Raw genomic sequence first — 17,468 nt, 5'->3', positions numbered from 1 at the left:
CCCTGCCCGTGGGCCCACCCAGGCCTGGGGTGCACCCTGCTGGCTGCACAGCCATGGCCTTCCCAAGGAGGCCTGCGCCCAGCCCACGCCTGCAGCTCTTACGGACCACAGACTTGGGGACGCAGAGGGTCCAGACGGGAGATCAGGAAGGAGGCGCACTCACCATGCCAGCTGGGAACCGGCCAGTGCCCAGCACCAGGGATGGCATAAAAACTCTGCTTGTTCACATGTAGGCTGAATCTCTCTGATTTTGTCTGTAAAGTGGAGCTAATACTTCCTATTCTTGAGGTATGTGCAGTAAGTGAGAAAACCTAAATTAAAATGCCTGGTCTAGGGGCTCGGGGCTTACTGGGGTCCTGCCCCCTCACAGACCACTGTGAGCCCCCTCCCTGCAGATCCCACACGGTCACACTCACCCACCCCCACTTGCTGAGTGTGACCGGCTCATCTCCCTGCCCTCCACTGGCTCCTGTCTCCAGCTACCACACACTGCTGGGGGCTGGATGGGTGTCCTGGGCCAGGCCCTGGCTCAGAGCCAAAGGGCCAGGTGTCTCTTACCAGTGGCCTCAGCCCATGTAAGCTTTTCTGCACCACTGTTAGCTGACCAGGGAGAAGGGAAGAGAAAATGGAAACGCATAATACTGTGGTCTGCAACTGCCTATTTCATACTTCATCGCAGGAAGTCCGTATTTGTAGCTGATTTAAGAACAAGGACACAGGACTGATTAGATGGTGCCTTCGGAAAGACGGCAAAGTGACTCACTTTAGCCAGGAAGGCCTGTTCTCTAACCCATCCTAAAGCAAGTCTGCTGCCTAGCAGGAAGGGCTCCAAAGAAACTACCTTCTGAGCAAGCTGTCTGCATGCACAGCGAGCTGGGTGCGAGGCACACACCTGTGATGGGGATGGGATGAGGGCCACAGGGCCTATGCACACCCTGGAGTGAGGTCCTCGGCCTGCTGCAGCTACAGGCAGCCCCTCTCTGCATCCTGGAACGTCTCCCTGTTTCATTACAAATTCATCTCCTAAAGACAGGGCTCGCTCTGCCCACTGCCAATCTCTGAAGCTAATACACAAATTTATAGTCATTTCCCAGGCTCATGCTCCTAAATTAAGAGGCATAATTACCAGCAGGGCCTGCTTCAAATGAACAAGCACCAGGGAGATGGGCTGGCAGCCTTGGACCAGCCACGGCTGCCCTGGGGGAGCTGCTAGGTGGTGCTCACGCACTGGGATGGGGGTGGGGTGCTCCACAGGGGCCCCCAAGGAAGCTAGACAAGTAAACTTCCAGGTACAGACAACCCCAGGTCAGCGGGCTCACCGTCACAGCCTCTTCTGAGGCCCTGCTTCTCATTCTGCTGGAGGGAAAGCTGAGGCTGAGGGCTGGAATGTGCTCTGGATGCCCACCCCGGAGGGTCCCTCACTCTGCTGGTTCCATGTGGGTTTCCTGGAGCCGCGCAGGAGGGGAGGGCGAAGGGACATAGCCCACCCTGCCCTGGTGGCGACAGACGAGGGCCAGGGCTCAGACTACAGAGTCACAGGTCCAGGACGGAGACCCCCCTGTGCCACACACCCAACAGAAGGGCCACGTCCTCTGGGACCCGACCGTGGTGCCTGGGCCCAGCAGCTATGCCCTCCCCACTCCTTCCACCAGAGCCAGATGATGGTGCTTCGGGCGGAGACAGAGGAACAGGAATGGGACAGAACCTCCCACTTAAAACAAACAGCAGGCAGCAAAGAGCAGGGCCCGGAAGGGTGGGAGCCACGAGGTAGGCCCATCTACCGGCTCACCATCGTGAGAGTGAAGACAGCACAGCCAGGAGTGGGGGAGACCGAGGCAACCAAAGGTCTCAGTACTGGGGTGTGCCGGGAGGCCCCTGAGCACGCAGAACTGTGATGGCATGTCAGGAGAGCAAGGAGCCCAGGCCAGGGACCGGACACGAGAAAGGGCGACCCTCCAGCCAGACCGGAAGCCCCTGCCCTCGGGGAGCCAGGACGGCCCAGCCATAAACGCGCCGCCAAGAAGGCCACACCATTCCCTTCAGCTTCACCGTATTCCTGAAGGGAGCTCGGGGGCCTCGTGCGGCCGTGAAGGCGTCCAGAAGCCGGCCAACACACATGCGGGAACAAGCAGAGAGTGATGTTAGCGGGTAATATGACTAAATTCCGCATTTTCATGAGGTAAGTAGAGACATGGAAGAGAAAAGACCAAAGTAAAATATAATAGGGATGAAAACTACAAGGCCTAAAATAAAAAATACATGGATTATCTTAATGGACGATTAGATACTAAGTAGGAAAGTCAGGGGGCTTGAAGACACAGCAATACCAACAATTCAAAATGAAAAGCGGAAAGAATCTTAAAAAATGGAAAGCACACAGGTGGGATGACACCGGAGACCTGGAGGGCTTCCCAGGGGGTGAGAACACCGAGGCCACAGAGCGAGAACAGAGCCACCACACAGGGGCGTCGTGGCACAGCGACAGGACCCCGCCACGGGAAACCCAAGTGAGAGGCCAGCAGGATGCCTGCAAAGCCCTGAAGGGCCAAAGCCTTGTCAGCTAAGGAGTGGCGGCGAAGAGAACACACAGCCTTAGCTAGCCTGCTGAGGGAAGGCGAGAGCACCGATCTGCTGAGGTCTGAAGTGAGAGGGACCCTGCTGCCAGCCTCAGAGCAACAGGACAGTAACAGAGCGCGTGAACCGCCACCCACCCACGAGGGGAGCTGGATGAACAGACGGACAGGAGCAGAGCTGAGAGGGTGTGGCTCCTGAGCGAGCAGCCCAGGTGCCCAGCACAAGCTTCACAGCAGGAGCGCCAGGCTCCCTGTGGCCACCCAGCCTGGTGCTCCACAGCGTCTCTGTGACGGTCCCGCTCCGGGAGGAGGCCTGGCCCATCAGACCGACAGCTCTGAAACGTCAGAGAACTTTATGCTAATGGTGCTTGAGGCTAGCTCATTAGAACAGCGTAAGCTTTAAACAGAGACTGTGCGTTTCAGTTTCATTTGGGAGGCTACACGGTTTGATCCCAGGAGCTGCCCCCAATTCCACAAAGCAGTATCAGCAGGAGGAATGGGAGATGGGCCCCAGCCCGGAAGCCATTCTACTGCTGAGCGCCAGGGAGGGTGCTCGCTCACTCAGCACCTGCCAAGTACCACAGAGGGTCCTGGCCAGGCTGAGGCCCAGGGCCTGCCTCCCTGGGGCTCAGCCGATGCCCTCTCCCCAGAGCCGTCTGGGCAGGAATGTCAGGGCTCCCAGAGTAGAGAGGTAGAGGGAATCCTGGTCGAAGGCCGCTTTCCTGCTCAGCTCTGGACCCACTGAGCACCAGGAAGGTCTGTAGTGTCTTCTCGGGGAGGGGGAGGGACCCAGAGCTGACTCTTTATCAATCTGTCCTCCAGCCAGGGGAGCACACCAGGAAGGGCAGGCCTTCACGGCAGAAAGCAGCAGCCCAGCAGGACAGCATGCCCAAGCTGAATTTTCACCCGAGAAGGCCATTTCCCAGGTCAGCACCTTTGCTAAGAAAGGGAACTCTCACAAGTTCCCAGCTTGCCAGTGCAGGGAGCAAGCCACCGGAGAGCCCACGGGGCCACTATCCTGAGGGCTGCAGAGGGTGTCCCGGCAGCCCAGCAAACCATGCCTTCGCTACAAGGCAGCAGCAGGCAGGGGCCCAAGGGGCAGACTTGTAGAAATCAAGTGTTTCAGCTGAAAGCACAGGAAGAGCTTTTAGTCGTACAGCTCTGGAAACACGACAGGCATCTTCCCCTGACCTGTGTGCCACCAACTGGTCACAGTTCCTGCTGCCTGCGGATGTGGAAGTCTGTCCGCCTGCATGGAAAGGAGCTGTGTCTGGGGTGGAGTGGTGTCAGCACGCGAGCCTCCACCAGGGCTACAGAGCTAACTGGCTCTGGGAGGCTGCCTCCCCCAGGACAGAAGCTGTGTACATGGAGGTGGGGGTCAGGAGGCTGAGAAAGAGCCAGTGAATGTGGGTACACAGAGCAGACACCTGGCTGCAATTCCGAGGGCTCTGTGGATCCCTCAAGGTCTCGGTGGATGCCAGATGGAAACTGCTGCTTAAGGAGACAGGACAGGAGTGGAGAGGTCCCGCTGGGGAGGGCCTTCCTCTGCAGTTAGCTTGGCTGGGTGGCTTTTTAACCCGAGGCAGATACACACTTCCAGGGTTCCTGCTCCTGGAAGGTGCAGAAGTACAGTCAGATGGGGGCCTGCAAATGTGGGAGCCCAACCCGGAGCACGGGGTGCTCTGCACAGGGAAGCAGCAGAGCAGACCCCATCACAGTGGAGGATGATTGGCACCCTGCAATGGGCCATGAGCGCCAAGGCCAGGCCCACAGCCCAGCCAGCCCTCCAGCACACACCCCCACCCCCGAGGTACCGGCAGTGCAGGGGAGGGCTGCCCCCAGGGCCAGCGGGAATGCTGTGAATTACTACCCGGTGAGTGGCAGTGTCACTGGGCACAGTCACATTAAGAACTGGGAGCTGGGGAGGAGATGTGCCAGGAAGAGACCCCACAGAGACACGAGTGGCTTAGGGGCCATAAAGATGTTGTCCTGAGAATGATGTGCGCAAGGCCTAATGGGCAGGATGCCCCGCTTGGGATGACCTGCGGTTTTCAACAGGAACCTGTGGCTGTTGCAGGCTGACTCCAGCTCAGTCAGTTTTGTGGGGCGGGGCCCACCTTCTCCTTTCCCCCTCTCCTGACCCCAGAAAGAGGCCTGGAGTCATATGGGGAATGCAGATCTAGCAGCTAGGTAACACAGCAGTGTGGAAGAAATGGAAATGAGAAAACACCTGGGAATACACCTAACAAGCCATGTGCTAGGTTCACCCGAGGAGAGTGGCTGGGTGCAAGGGCAGGGCCCGCAGCAGACAGATGCAGGAGCACCTCGTCGTTGGCAGGACAGTCCTGCAGGGAGCCCGCCCTCCCGTGCTCACCTGCAAACCAAGGCCCGCCTGAGAGCTAACGCTAAACTTCCCTGGGGAGATATATGAGACCATCTCCAGAAACGCTGGAAAACAGAACCCTCAGGAGCCATGCCCATCAACAGCAGAGCCCATGGCTCTGTAAGTCAGTGGAGGCTGCAGAGGCCCCAACAGGACAGCCCCCAGCCCCCTCCACACTGGGAGGTGCCTTCTCCTTTCTGTAGGGATGCAAGGACCTTCTGCAATCAAGGGCCAGAAATTACACCATTAGAAGTTTATTTTCTAAGCTAAGAAATCACCTTCACAGGCCCCTCTCTCTAAAATTCAGGTGGATCCTTGCCCAGTAGCAAGCTGAACCACCAGCATTCCTAAGGTCTTTGCAACTGGGCAAAACGCAGACCAGCTGGACAGACGGGAGGGCCTGGGGACAGTCAGCTGCTTTCCGTGCCCACATCCAGTGTGAACACGTCCTGGAAAGTCGCCTCCTGGAGGCAAGGCTGGTGAGGCTGGAGCCTGATGGCAGGGGCACCTGCACGGGGCGCCCAGCCCGTCACTGGCCCGTCCTTGCCCGAAGAGCCAGGACAGTGCCCGCCTCAGGGCTCTGTCAGGACCCATGACTCAGCAAAGAGTGACCGCTGCTGTACGACCAAGGCCATGCCTGTGACCAGGACGCTGAAGGTGATGGTGAAAATCACGGGTCACTTGAGCTCTGCCTCAGGGCGGCCCCGGGTGGCGGCTGGAAGCCAGCTCCTCGTCCCTCGGTCACACAGGGCCTTCAGCCTGGAGCTCTTGCTGGGGACTCTGCTCTTGCTCTCTGAGGCGGCCACTTGCCAACCAGCCTCAGACATCCCAGGTCGGCTCAACGCTAAATTCTAAAGATCTCCTCATCCCTAAAAAGGGCTTCTCTCAGACCACTGAGCTGCCCCCAGGAAATGGCCCCAGGCCACCTCTCCAGGCCTCTGGCCACAGTCCCTATGGCAGACCAGACGCTGGGCCAGCTCCCCGGGGGGCAGGGGGTGGAAGCCAGCAGGAGCGGTTAAGGGGAATGGGGCTCAAGGACTGTGTAATTCACAGAGCTGTGAGAGGTGTAATTCCTCTTAAATCAGAAGATAAACCTTCAATTCTCACTCCCTGAAGTATATAAAATATTGGGGGATTTTTATAGTTATAATCACAAAACTCATTTCCTTGCTGCTGCTGGCCACCTCTAATTAGGGTGAGTATGTCAAGGACACAACCATGGCCCAGGACATCGCTCCCTGGGTATTAACTGCATTGTGCTTATGCGTCCTAACTAGCACCGGTATTGCTAATTAATAACAGGAAGTCAAACTGTTTTGTCATCTGCAATTAGTTAAAGATGTTTACATTTTTCCTTTTTTTCTTCCCCTCCTTTCCTAAATCCTGAAGTGACTTTGGGCCAGAAAACAGCACCCAGGATGCTGGGGGCAGGGCATGAGGGCTCAGGCCCCGCTACAACCTGGGCAGAGGGTGGGGGGGTGCAGCCAGAAGACTTCTCACCATCCAGCCCAGAGGAGGGGGCCACCCTGTCCCTGCTTTCCTGGGACCACTGACTCCGCAGGTGGCCCCAGGCGCCATGGCTGCCCCAGGAAGGGGCAGGGCTGCAGAGCCAGGACCGCCCCGTCAGCTGCTCACTGCCTCCGTCAGCTCTGGGGTTCCCGGCAGAGCAGAACCTCCTCCTAACCATACTGCATAAGTGCTGATGATGACCTCCACCCTGACAACACGACCACAGACCTGTTGGGCCACTCGGTCTTTTTCTCCTTGGCGGGTCACAGAAGACACCGCTGGACCCAAGGAGGGTCTGGAGGGAGAACAGAGGCTTGCAGGCTCGCTGAGTGAGTGCGGCCTGCTTGCGGTCCTGTCTCCTGGCACTGCCGTGCCTCATTTTCCCTTTAGCTGGGGAAGAGAGGGATGTGAAAGCACCAATGTGAAGCAAGCTAAAGGTCAGACAATCAGAAGCAGAGCTTAAAAACCTGTCAGAGGAGAAAGCTACATCCCAGGTCCAAAACAAGTCTGAAAAAACAATCCCGCTCTGCAAACGGGAGCCCCCGGTACCTTGGGGTGCTGCTGAGAATCACCTTGGGGCAGAGCCAGGACCAAGTGTGGCTCATCTCTCTAGGGTCAGTGCCATGGGACAAGGCACGTCTCACCAGAGCTCCAGTGGAGGACCTGCCCCAAGCCCCAGTGGCCAGGTAGACGGGGTGGCCCTCCACCCTGGTTGATGCCAGAATCACAGGGCAGCGGTCAAATAATATCCTTGCCTGGCCTCCTGCCAGGGATTCTAATTTAATTGGTCCAGAACAGGGACTTGGCATCCATTTAAAGCCATGGGAGATTTACATAAGAACAGAGACTATACGGGTCCAAAATAAGAAAATCCATAACCAGAGGCGGCCACCCCTCACCCCACGTCCTTCCAGAGCATGAGGAGACACAGCGGCCCCTGCCAGTGCTCCAACACCGCTCAGCACCTCCCCGGGCAAGCTGGGGCCTGCAGGATGGCCTGTCCTTTCCACAACCCTCAGGAGCTGGCGAAGGACCGGGGTCAGGGCTTGTGTCAGCTCCAGGGAGTCCTGGTGTCTGGGCACTGTGCCAATGGCTCAGCCCCAAGGCCTCGGTCTGGGCGTGTGCCCAGTGCGGCTTCCCTTCACTTCCCCTGTATGACATGCATCATGACACAAGGCCTCAGGCACGGCTCGTTTCAGGTCAACATCGAGGCAGCAAGTGTGGCATGCTGACACACACATAACATTGGGGGCTCCCCATAGTGTCTGCAAATCGGTGCATCAGAAGCCACAGAAGACCCGCACCCCACTCTGGGGCTTCCCCAAAGTCAACCAGAATCAGGCCCCTATTGAAGGAGCCTGGAAGGCCAGTGGATGAGGAGGAGGCATGACACGTGCAGGTCTGAATCATCCTGGTTCACTGAAATCAGGCCACCCCACATTGTCCCAAGCCCCACCCCACACCCAGGGCAGGGGAGAAGGCCTTCCGGTGAGCAACAGGTAGGAAGGTTCCCCGTTCAACTGGGAATGCTCCCCTGAGAACTCAGACATGAGCAGGAGGTCCCTGGGTGTCCCTGGCACCTGGAGACAGGCATGGGTAACACTCACATTGGAAAACCACCCACAGCAAGAAGGACCATGCGTGGTGCTGCCTTGCAGCTGCTTCTGACGACTAGGCCAAGTGCGCCGGGAGCACAGCGCTCCCATGGCAGCCCCTCCTGACCACCCACCACGCCTGCCCAGAGGCACCCAAGCACCCACATCAAACGCGCACACCCACGCAGATCCAGCCCCTCTCCCGGGGTGCCCTTCCTGTGCCCCAGACTTCCTGTCCCCTCCTGCAACTGTCGCATCTCTAGCCCAACTGTTAGGGCTCAGCTGGAACATCCCTCAATCTGACGTGGCCGTGCGGCTATGGGCTGCTCTCCTAGCCCTTCAGAGGCAGCACTCTGTGCAGACTGCCTTCTGTGGGCCCGGCCATGCCTGCCTGCATGCCCACCTCCCGTGAAGCAACTTTCATGGGGTCATGGGTGAAATTCTGTCGCTGGCTGTGGGTGACTCTGCTCCTTGCCAGCCCACCCCTCACTGAAGCTTCCTTCTCTGGCTCAGGGTGAAACCGCCTTCCTTGGGCCAACCCCTGGCCGGAGCAGCTTGACAGGACTCTAACCTCAGGCCCTACCTGCCTGGCTCCCTAGGATGTAAATGCACCCAGAGGTTCCTCTGGCCTCCAGACCCGGGGACCCAGTGCCCCATGGCCCCTCGGCCCCAGTGTTCCCTCCCAACTTGCACTCCCCAACACCGCACCAGTGGACTTCCCTGCCACCATCCAGGCCAGGTGCCCGAAGCCAACTCAGGCCGCTCGCCCTCACGCACTCCCCTGCCTTCAGCACAGCCCAGGCTGACCCCTGTAGCACTCCCTCATCCTGCCTCACCAGCGGCACGGCCAACCATGGGTCCCCATCTGCTGGCACTGGGGCTCATCCCTGGCCACACCCCCTCATCCCTAGCATGGTCCCTGTGCCATCAGCACCCCTCTGCCCACAGTGGGGGCCCACAGTAGGGGCCGCAGTGACCACCTGATGCTGTAGGGACAGTAGCACGGATAAAGCAACTCAAGGACGTGTCATTTCAGCTGGAGGCTGTTCCCATCTAGTAGGCTAGACAACCTGCTCTAGGTCATGGGCTGACAAATGATGACACCGAAACAAGGATCTGGCCCAGGACACAAGCCCCCGAGCCCGTCCCAGTGTCCCCGGACCCCAGAACCAGCTGGCGAGCGGCCTGGGGCACAGCAACCCAAGAGCACGTGTAGACATTCCCCGTGGCCCCAGTGGCTTCACCCTCACAGAGAGCAGAGCATGGGCGGCAGCGGCATGGAGGGGCTGAGAGTTTGTACAGGACGTACAGGCTCCAAAGCAAAGCCCGTTTATCCCCCAAAGGGTGGCGAGGAAGCCTGGCTGGGCTCATCCTGTGCATGCATCACCTGTATGTGCCCCCCCACAAGGCTCAGCAGGCAGCCCCCAGGGCAGGGGGCTGATGTGCTCTGAGGGAACGCACATCAGAGGCAGCCCCGCCTGAACAGAGAAACAAACCTGTCCTGCAGCAGCCACATGTAGGCTGAAGGGCCCCGGGCCAGCGTGGACGCACCAGGAGGCAGGCCCTGTTCAGGCTGAGGGTGGGCGTCAACCCACTAACAGCTGCTGACGCGGCTTTCCACACCTGCTTTATCGCCATGCAGGTCACCCACGGCCTGGGCTCTAGGTGTATGGCCATTCCTAGCTTAGGACAAGGCAGGGGACGCCCCGCACGCATCTGCCCTGGGGGAGAGAGGACTCGGCTTCTGAGCCCCACCCCTTTCCACTTGTGCCTGCATCTCTGAGGCCAAGAGGCCCTGTGGCTGTCTGGGGCCTGGATGCTCGGCCTGCAGGACAAGCCATGGTAGGGACAAGGATTTCTGCCTGGGGTCCAGGATCTACGGCACCCTCGGCCCTGGGCCTCCCTTCAGCATGAAGACCAGTACCAAGGCACGTGTCTCAGGACTCACCACATCTGCTCTCTGTTTCTGGCCTCCCAGCTCCTCCAGGGCCTGCGACAGCTGAGCCTTCAAGACAAGAAGAAATGGGTCAGTGGGCCTGCTCTTCCCCAGCCTGCCCCGAGGCCATGGATTCCCACCGAGTCCTGCAGGCGGGGAAGGTCACTGAGGGGCAGCCAGCAAGGGGTTTTAGCACTCCTGGTGAGAGTAGAGTCCCTCTTCTTAGAAGTAATCAAGGGAACTTTCCTGACAGGACCAACACCCCAGAAACCCTCTAAACCCTGACACCACTGTCCACTGAACAGGACTCTGGATCCAGTGGAGAAAGTCCCAGCCTGGAGCCTGGCCCCCTGATGGCAGAGATGCAAGGCAGGTCTTGACCATCCATCTGGGCGACGATGGTGCCAGGCCCGACACAGCTGAGGGGACTTGCGACAGCCCAGCTCACTTGCTCACAGAGCCTCAGGCAGGGGCTGAGGGGCTGCCCCATGTGGTCTGGACATGCCCTCTGGACGTCCATGGAAGCCACTACAGAGCAGGGAGCATGCCAGACTCCAGAGGAGAGCCAACCAGACCCAGGTCCCAACTTGCTGCGCCTCACCCGCGGCCGTGCAGCCCTGCCTCAGGCCTCCTGGGGGTCCTTGGCATCATTAGGCTGGGGCATGCCCATGGAGCAGGACAACCGCTCACGCACTTGCCCAGGAAACAGTCAAAATACGAGAATCCAGTGAGTCGTGGATGTATTAGTTTCACATGCTGCGTGGTGAGTGCCTCGTACACATGGGATGCAGGCAGCCACCCATGGGGTCCCCAGGGTCCAGGAGCCACCATGAGGAAGGGCCCACCACGAGAGGGGCCGGCTCTCACCTGGGGAACTGGGACTGCACCCAGCCTGCCGACTGGAAACCCAGTCCTCGCCCAGAGTGGCAGGAAGGCCACCACGGTGCTGTCACGCACACAGCCACCTCTCTCAGGGACCCTGCGAGGACACAGCATGCAGCTGCTGAGTCATGAGGAAGGGGAGGCCGGCAGCACTGGGGCCTCCCGTGGGTGTGGTGATCTGTACCGCCTCCCAGCCACACTGGTCACAGCCCAGGCACCTGAGCCGCGTGGGGATCCATGGCACCCATGGATTGGTACCCACAGAAGCCCAGTGAGCTCACGTTCCTGGAACTGACTAAAAGCAGAGGGGACTATGGGCCAGTTGGGAGAGAGGAGAGTCAGGACTGACAACTGGGCCTCTGATCCGCTCCTACACGCCAAGCCTACATGCCTGGTGCCCCTTAGACCCACTAAGCTTGGTGCCAGTCCTGCAGGCCTGCGAAGCGGCTCCCTGCCAGCCTGCCTCAGCTTCGCCTCAGGCCCAGTGCCAATGAAGAGGCATGGCGGGCGGCGCAGAGCCAGCGGGCAGTGACCTCACTGGACACCAAGGCCAAAGTCACTGCTCGTGGGCAGGAAGTGGTCTTTGGAGAAAGCCTGGGAGAGGAGCACAGGACCATGGTAGCCATCACGGCCCACCTGTAAATTCCTTCCCCACTGCCCCAGAGCTGACACATGTAAATGGAATGGAGCCAGCTGTGGAGAGGCACTTGGTCCCCCTGACAGCTGGTTCAGAGGCTCCTCTGGAAGGTGAGCAGCCCCTGGGCAATGCGGGGGACCAAAGGCCCCGTCTCTGGCTCGGGGTAGACCTCCTCAAGGCTGTTCCTCTCCAGCCCACATGGTGCCAGAGGCCAGAGCCTGAGCTGAAGGCCCCCAGAGGGCACCGCGCCCCCTGCCCAGCTTTTGTCCACGCACTCCCACAAAGTGGTTCTCTTCCTGGTCCTACTTCGGGCAAAAACCAGGCCCAGGAGCCAAGCCGCCCCACACCCACTGAGTGGTTAGAACGAGACAGCTCTCTGCACCCCATCCAGGTGGCAGAGCATGCCCGGAGGCTCCACCTGCCGGCCCCTTAAGCGGTCTTCTCCCTGTGCTCCACAGAAGGCGCTCCCCTGCCCACCCCATCTCAGGGCTGTGGGGAAAAGTGCAGGAACCCTCAGCCTTCTCCACAGGGTCAGTGCTAGGAGTATGCAGAGGACACATACAAAGCAATAAGAAAAAATACGTGATGGGACAGAGACATGGGCAAAAGACACAGACACCTCACAGGAGAGGAAAGTCATATGGTGGACAAGAGCATGAGAAGCACAGTAAACAGGGAAGTGCAAACCCACTCCCAGCACAAAAAGCCCCTGGTGCATCCATCTGAGTGGCAGAAACAGAATTCTGGCAATCCTGCCAGCTGGGAAGATGTAAACAACTGGATCATCTACACTGATGCAGGAATGTGAACTAGCCGACCACTCAAAGAAACGATCTGTATGTCCAGAGGTTTCACACTCACATGCCCTCCAACTCTGTGACTCTATGCCTAGTATTACATTCAAAAGAAACTGCTGACGACTTCAGGATTAAAGATGGTGGCATGAGAGGTGAGACAGAGGCTTCCTCCTAAACCCACATACAATTTGAAAATATAGTTGGTGCAACAAATCCTGAGAGAGCAACAGGAAAGAGGGCTGTGCCGGACTGCATACACCTGGAAAAAAGAGCAGACCTCACGGAACAGGGTAACGTACCAAAGCTGTGGCGCGGTGGGACCCAAGCCCTTCTCCAACCCCAGCTCACAGGCAGGAGGAAGAGAAACGGAGCAGAGAGGGAGTGGAAGGCCTGGGACTGCTGAATACCTGGCTCTGGAGATCTGCTCTGGGAGCACAAACCTATATTTCATAGTGCTTTCATGGTGATTACGGGGTTGGAAAGCTAATACAGGCAGAATTCCTGGAGAGACTGAGATTCCAGCCGCATGCGGAAAGCAGGGATCCATATTCGGCTGCTCTGGGACAAAAGCTTATACCTGTGTGCTTGGCCCACTGGTTCAGGCAGTGGAGACAGGCATAGAGGCCGGGAAGCAGGAAACAGCTCTTTCCTCCCCCCAGGCACCAATACCGCTCCCCTGTGACCCCTGACATTGCTTCAGGGACTGAGCAGCTCCAGAGAGTAGAGCTTCTGGACACTAGAGGGCGCCATACACAAATATGAAATGCCAAAGGAACCTGATCCAGAGTAAAATTAATATAACTCCAGAGAAAGATTTAAATGATATGGACCTTATGACTCTTCCTGAAAGGGAGTTCAAAATAAAAATTATCAACATGCTAATGGAGGTACGGAAAGATATCCAAGAACTCAGGAATGAATTCAGGTCAGAGATCCAATCGTTGAAGAGCACAATGGAGGGTATTAAAAGCAGATTGGATATGGTGGAGGAGACGATAAGTGAAATAGAAACTAGAGAAGAGGAATACAAAGAAGCTGAGGCACAGAGAGGATCTCTAAGAATGAAAGAATATTGAGAGAACTGTGTGACCAATCCAAATGGAACAATATTCGCATTATAGGGGTACCAGAAGAAGAAGAGAGAGAGAAAGGGATAGAAAGTGTCTTTGAGAAGGTAGTTGCTGAAAACTTCTCCAATTTGGGGAAGAAGATAGTCTCTCAGGTCATGGAGATCCACAGATCTCCCAACACAAGGAACCCAAGGAAGACAACAGCAAGACACATAGTAATTAAAATGGGAAAGATCAAGGATAAGGACAGACTGTTAAAAGCAGCCAGAGAGAGAAATAAGATCACATACAAAGGAAAGGCTAACATCAGACTTCTCAGCAGAAACCTTACAGGCCAGAAGGGAGTGGCATGATGTATTTAATTCAATGCAGCAGACGGGCATTGAACCAAGAATATTTTATCCGGCAAGATTATCATTTAAATTTGAAGGAGGGATTAAACGATTTCCAGATAAGCAAAGGCTGAGAGAATTTACCTCCCACAAACCATCTCTACAGTCTATTTTGGAGGGACTGCTATAGATGGAAGTGTTCCTAAGGTTTAATAGCTGTCACCAGAGGTAATAGAACCACAGTAAAGAAAGTAGAACAGCTAATTACTAAGCAAATGCAAAATTAAATTAACTATCCCCAAAGTCAATCAAGGGATAGACAAAGAGTACAGAATATGATACCTAATATGTAAAGAATGGAGGAGGAAGAAAAAGGATGAGAAAAAGAAAAGAACCTTTAGATTGTGTTTGTAATAGCATATTAACTGAGTTAAGTTAGACTCTTTGATAGTAAGGAAGTTAACCTTGAACCTTTGGTAACCACGAATCTAAAGTCTGCAATGGCAATAAGTACATACCTATCGATAATCACCCTAAACGTAAATGGACTGAATGCAACAATCAAAAGACATAGAGTGACTGAATGGATAAAAAAACAAGACCCATCTATATGCTGCCTACAAGAGACTCACTTTAACCCAAAGACATACACAGACTAAAAGTGAAGGGATGGAAAAGATATTTCATGCAGCTAATAGAAAACAACAGGAGTTGCAGTACTTGTATCAGACAAAATAGACTTCAAAACAAAGAAAGTCACAAGAAACACAGAAGGATATTACATAATGATAAAGGGGTCAATCCAACAAGAAGATATAACCATTATAAATATCTATGCTCCCAACACAGGAGCACCCACATATGTGAAATAAATACTAACAGAATTAAAAGGAGAAATAGAATGCAAGGCATTCACTCTAGAAGACTTCAACACTCCACTCGCTCTGAAGGACAGATCAACTAGACAGAAGATAAGTAAGGAAACAGAGGCACTGAACAACATAGAACAGATGGACCTAACAGACATCTACAGAACTCTACACCCAAAAACAACAGAATACACATTCTTCTCAAGTACACATGGAACATTTTCAAAAACACATCATATACTAGGCCAAAAAAGAGCCTCAGTAAATTCAAAAATATTGAAATTGTACCAACCAGTTTCTCATACTACAAAGGTATGAAACTAGAAATAAATTATACAAAGAAATGAAAAATTCCATAAAAACATGGAGGCTTCACAACATGCTCCTAAATAACCAATGGATTAATGACCAAATAACAACAGAGATCAAGCAATATATGGAGACAAATGACAACAATAATTCAACACCGCAAAATCTGTGGGACGCAGCCAAGGCTGTGCTAAGAGGAAAGTATATTGTAATACAGGCCTACCTCAGGAAAGAAGAACAATCCCATATAAGCAGTCTAAACTCACAATTAATGAAACTAGAAAAAGAACAATGAATGAGGCCCAAAGTCAGTAGAAGGAGGGACATAATAAAGATTAGAGTAGAAATAAAATTGAGAATAAAAAAATAGAAAGAAAGAATGAAAGCAAGAACTGGTTCTTCAAGAAACTAAACAAAACAGATTAAACCCCTAGCCAGACTTATCAAGAAAAAAAGAGAGTCTACTCACATAAACAGAATCAGAAATGAGAACGGAAAAGTCATGACGGACACCACAGAAATACAAAGAATTATTAGAGAATACTATGAAAAATTATATGCCAACAAACTGGATAACCTAGAAGAAATGGATAACTTTCTAGAACAATACAAGCTTCCAAGGCTGATCAAGGAAGAAACAGAAAATCTGAACAGACCAATTACCAGCAACGAAATTGAACTGGTAATCAAAAACCTACCTAAGAACAAAACTCCTGGACCAGATGGCTTCACCGCTGAATTTTATCAAACATTTCATGAAGATCCAATACCCATTCTCCATAAAGCTTTCCAAAAAATAGAACAGGAGGGAATACTTCCAAACTCATTCTATGAGGCCAACATCACTCTAATACCAAAACCAGACAAAGGCACCACAAAAAAAGAAAATTACAGACCAATATCCCTGATGAACATAGATGCAAAAATACTCAACAAAACATTAGCAAACCGAATTCAAAAATACATCAAAAAGATCATCCATCATGATCAAGTAGGATTTATGCCAGGGATTCAAGGATGGTACAACATTCAAAAATCCATCAACATCATCCACCACATCAACAAAAAGAAGGACAAAAACCACATAATCATCTCCATAGATGCTGAAAAAGCATTTGACAAAATTCAACATCCATTCATGATAAAAACTCTCAAAAAATGGGTATAGAGGGCAAGTACCTCAACATAATAAAGGCCATCTATGAAAAACCCACAGCCAACATCATACTCAACAGTGAGAAGCTGAAAGCTATTCCTTTAATATCGGGAACAAGACAAGGATGCCCACTCTCCCCACTTCTATTCAACACAGTAATGGAGGTCCTAGCCATGGTAATCAGACAACACAAAGAAATAAAAGGCATCCAGATTGGCAAGGAAGAAGTTAAACTTGCCCTGTTTGCAGATGAAATGATATTGTACATAAAAAACCCTGAAGAATCCACTCCAAAACTACTAGAACTAATATCTGAATTCAGCAAAGTTGCAGAATACAAAATTAATACACAGAAATCTGTGGCATTCCTATACACTAACAATGAACAACAGAGAGAGAAATCAGGAAAACAATTCCATTCACAATTGCATCAAAAAGAATAAAATATCTAGGAATAAACCTAACAAAGGAAGTGAAATAGCTATACTCTGAAAACTACAAGACATTCATGAGAGAAATTAAAGAAGATACCAATAAATGGAAACACATCCCATGCTCATGGATAGGAAGAATTAATATTATTAAAATGGCCATCCTGCCTAAAGCAATCTATAGATTCAATGCAATTCCTATCAAAATACCAACAGCATTCTTCAATGAACTAGAGAAAATCATCCTAAAATTCATATGGAACCACAAAAGACTTCGAATAGCCAAAGCAATCCTGAGAACGAAGAATAAAGCAGGGGGAATTATGCTCCCCAACTTCAAGCTCTACTACAAAGCCACAGTAATCAAGTCAATTTGGTACTGGCACAAGAACAGGCCCATAGACCAATGGAAAAGACTAGAGAGCGCTGATACAAACCCAACCATATATGGTCAATTAATATACAATAAAGGAGCCATGGATATACAATGGGGAAATGACAGCCTCTTTGACAGCTGGTGCTGGCAAAACTGGACAGCTACATGCAAGAGAATGAAACTGGATTATTGTTTAACCCCATACACAAAAGTAAACTTGGAATGGATTAAAGACTTGAATGTAAGTCATGAAACCATAAAACTCTTAGAAGACAACATAGGCAAACATCTCCTGAATATAAGCATTAGCAACTTCCTGAACCCATCTCCTCAAGAAAGGGAAACAAAAGCAAAAATGAACTCATGGGACTACATCAAACTACAAAGTTTTTGTATGGCAAATGACATCATCAACAAAACAAAAAGGCATCCTACAGTGTGGGAGAATATATTTGTAAATGACATTTCCGACAAGAGGTTAACATCCAAAATATATAAAGAACTTACACGCCTCAACACCCAATAAGCAAATAACCCTATTAACAAATGGGCAAAGGATATGAAGAGACAGTTCTCCAAAGAAGAAATTCAGATGGCCAACAGACACATGAAA

The 17,468-nt window shown here is 53.0% G+C and overlaps 1 protein-coding gene across 7 annotated transcripts in view; it reads right to left on the bottom strand.

The window, feature by feature from the left end:
* The window catches only part of MAD1L1 (mitotic arrest deficient 1 like 1), a 415,678-nt gene that overhangs the window by 164,653 nt on the left and 233,557 nt on the right, over positions 1 to 17,468 (bottom strand). For 6 of the 7 annotated variants that reach the window (XM_057487452.1, XM_057487451.1, XM_057487449.1 and 3 more), the window contains one exon: positions 10,009 to 10,065. The exons of the other annotated variant lie outside the window; for it this stretch is intronic. In XM_057487452.1, coding sequence (XP_057343435.1) covers positions 10,009 to 10,065 — 57 coding nt within the window. The remainder of the gene's footprint in view (positions 1 to 10,008; positions 10,066 to 17,468) is intronic. 7 annotated transcript variants of the gene reach the window in all.

The sequence above is a fragment of the Manis pentadactyla genome, chromosome 10 (assembly GCF_030020395.1).
Source record: "Manis pentadactyla isolate mManPen7 chromosome 10, mManPen7.hap1, whole genome shotgun sequence".
Taxonomy (NCBI): domain Eukaryota; kingdom Metazoa; phylum Chordata; class Mammalia; order Pholidota; family Manidae; genus Manis; species Manis pentadactyla.
The sequence above is the reverse complement of the archived record's forward strand: the minus strand, read 5'-3'. Positions and strand labels throughout refer to the sequence as shown.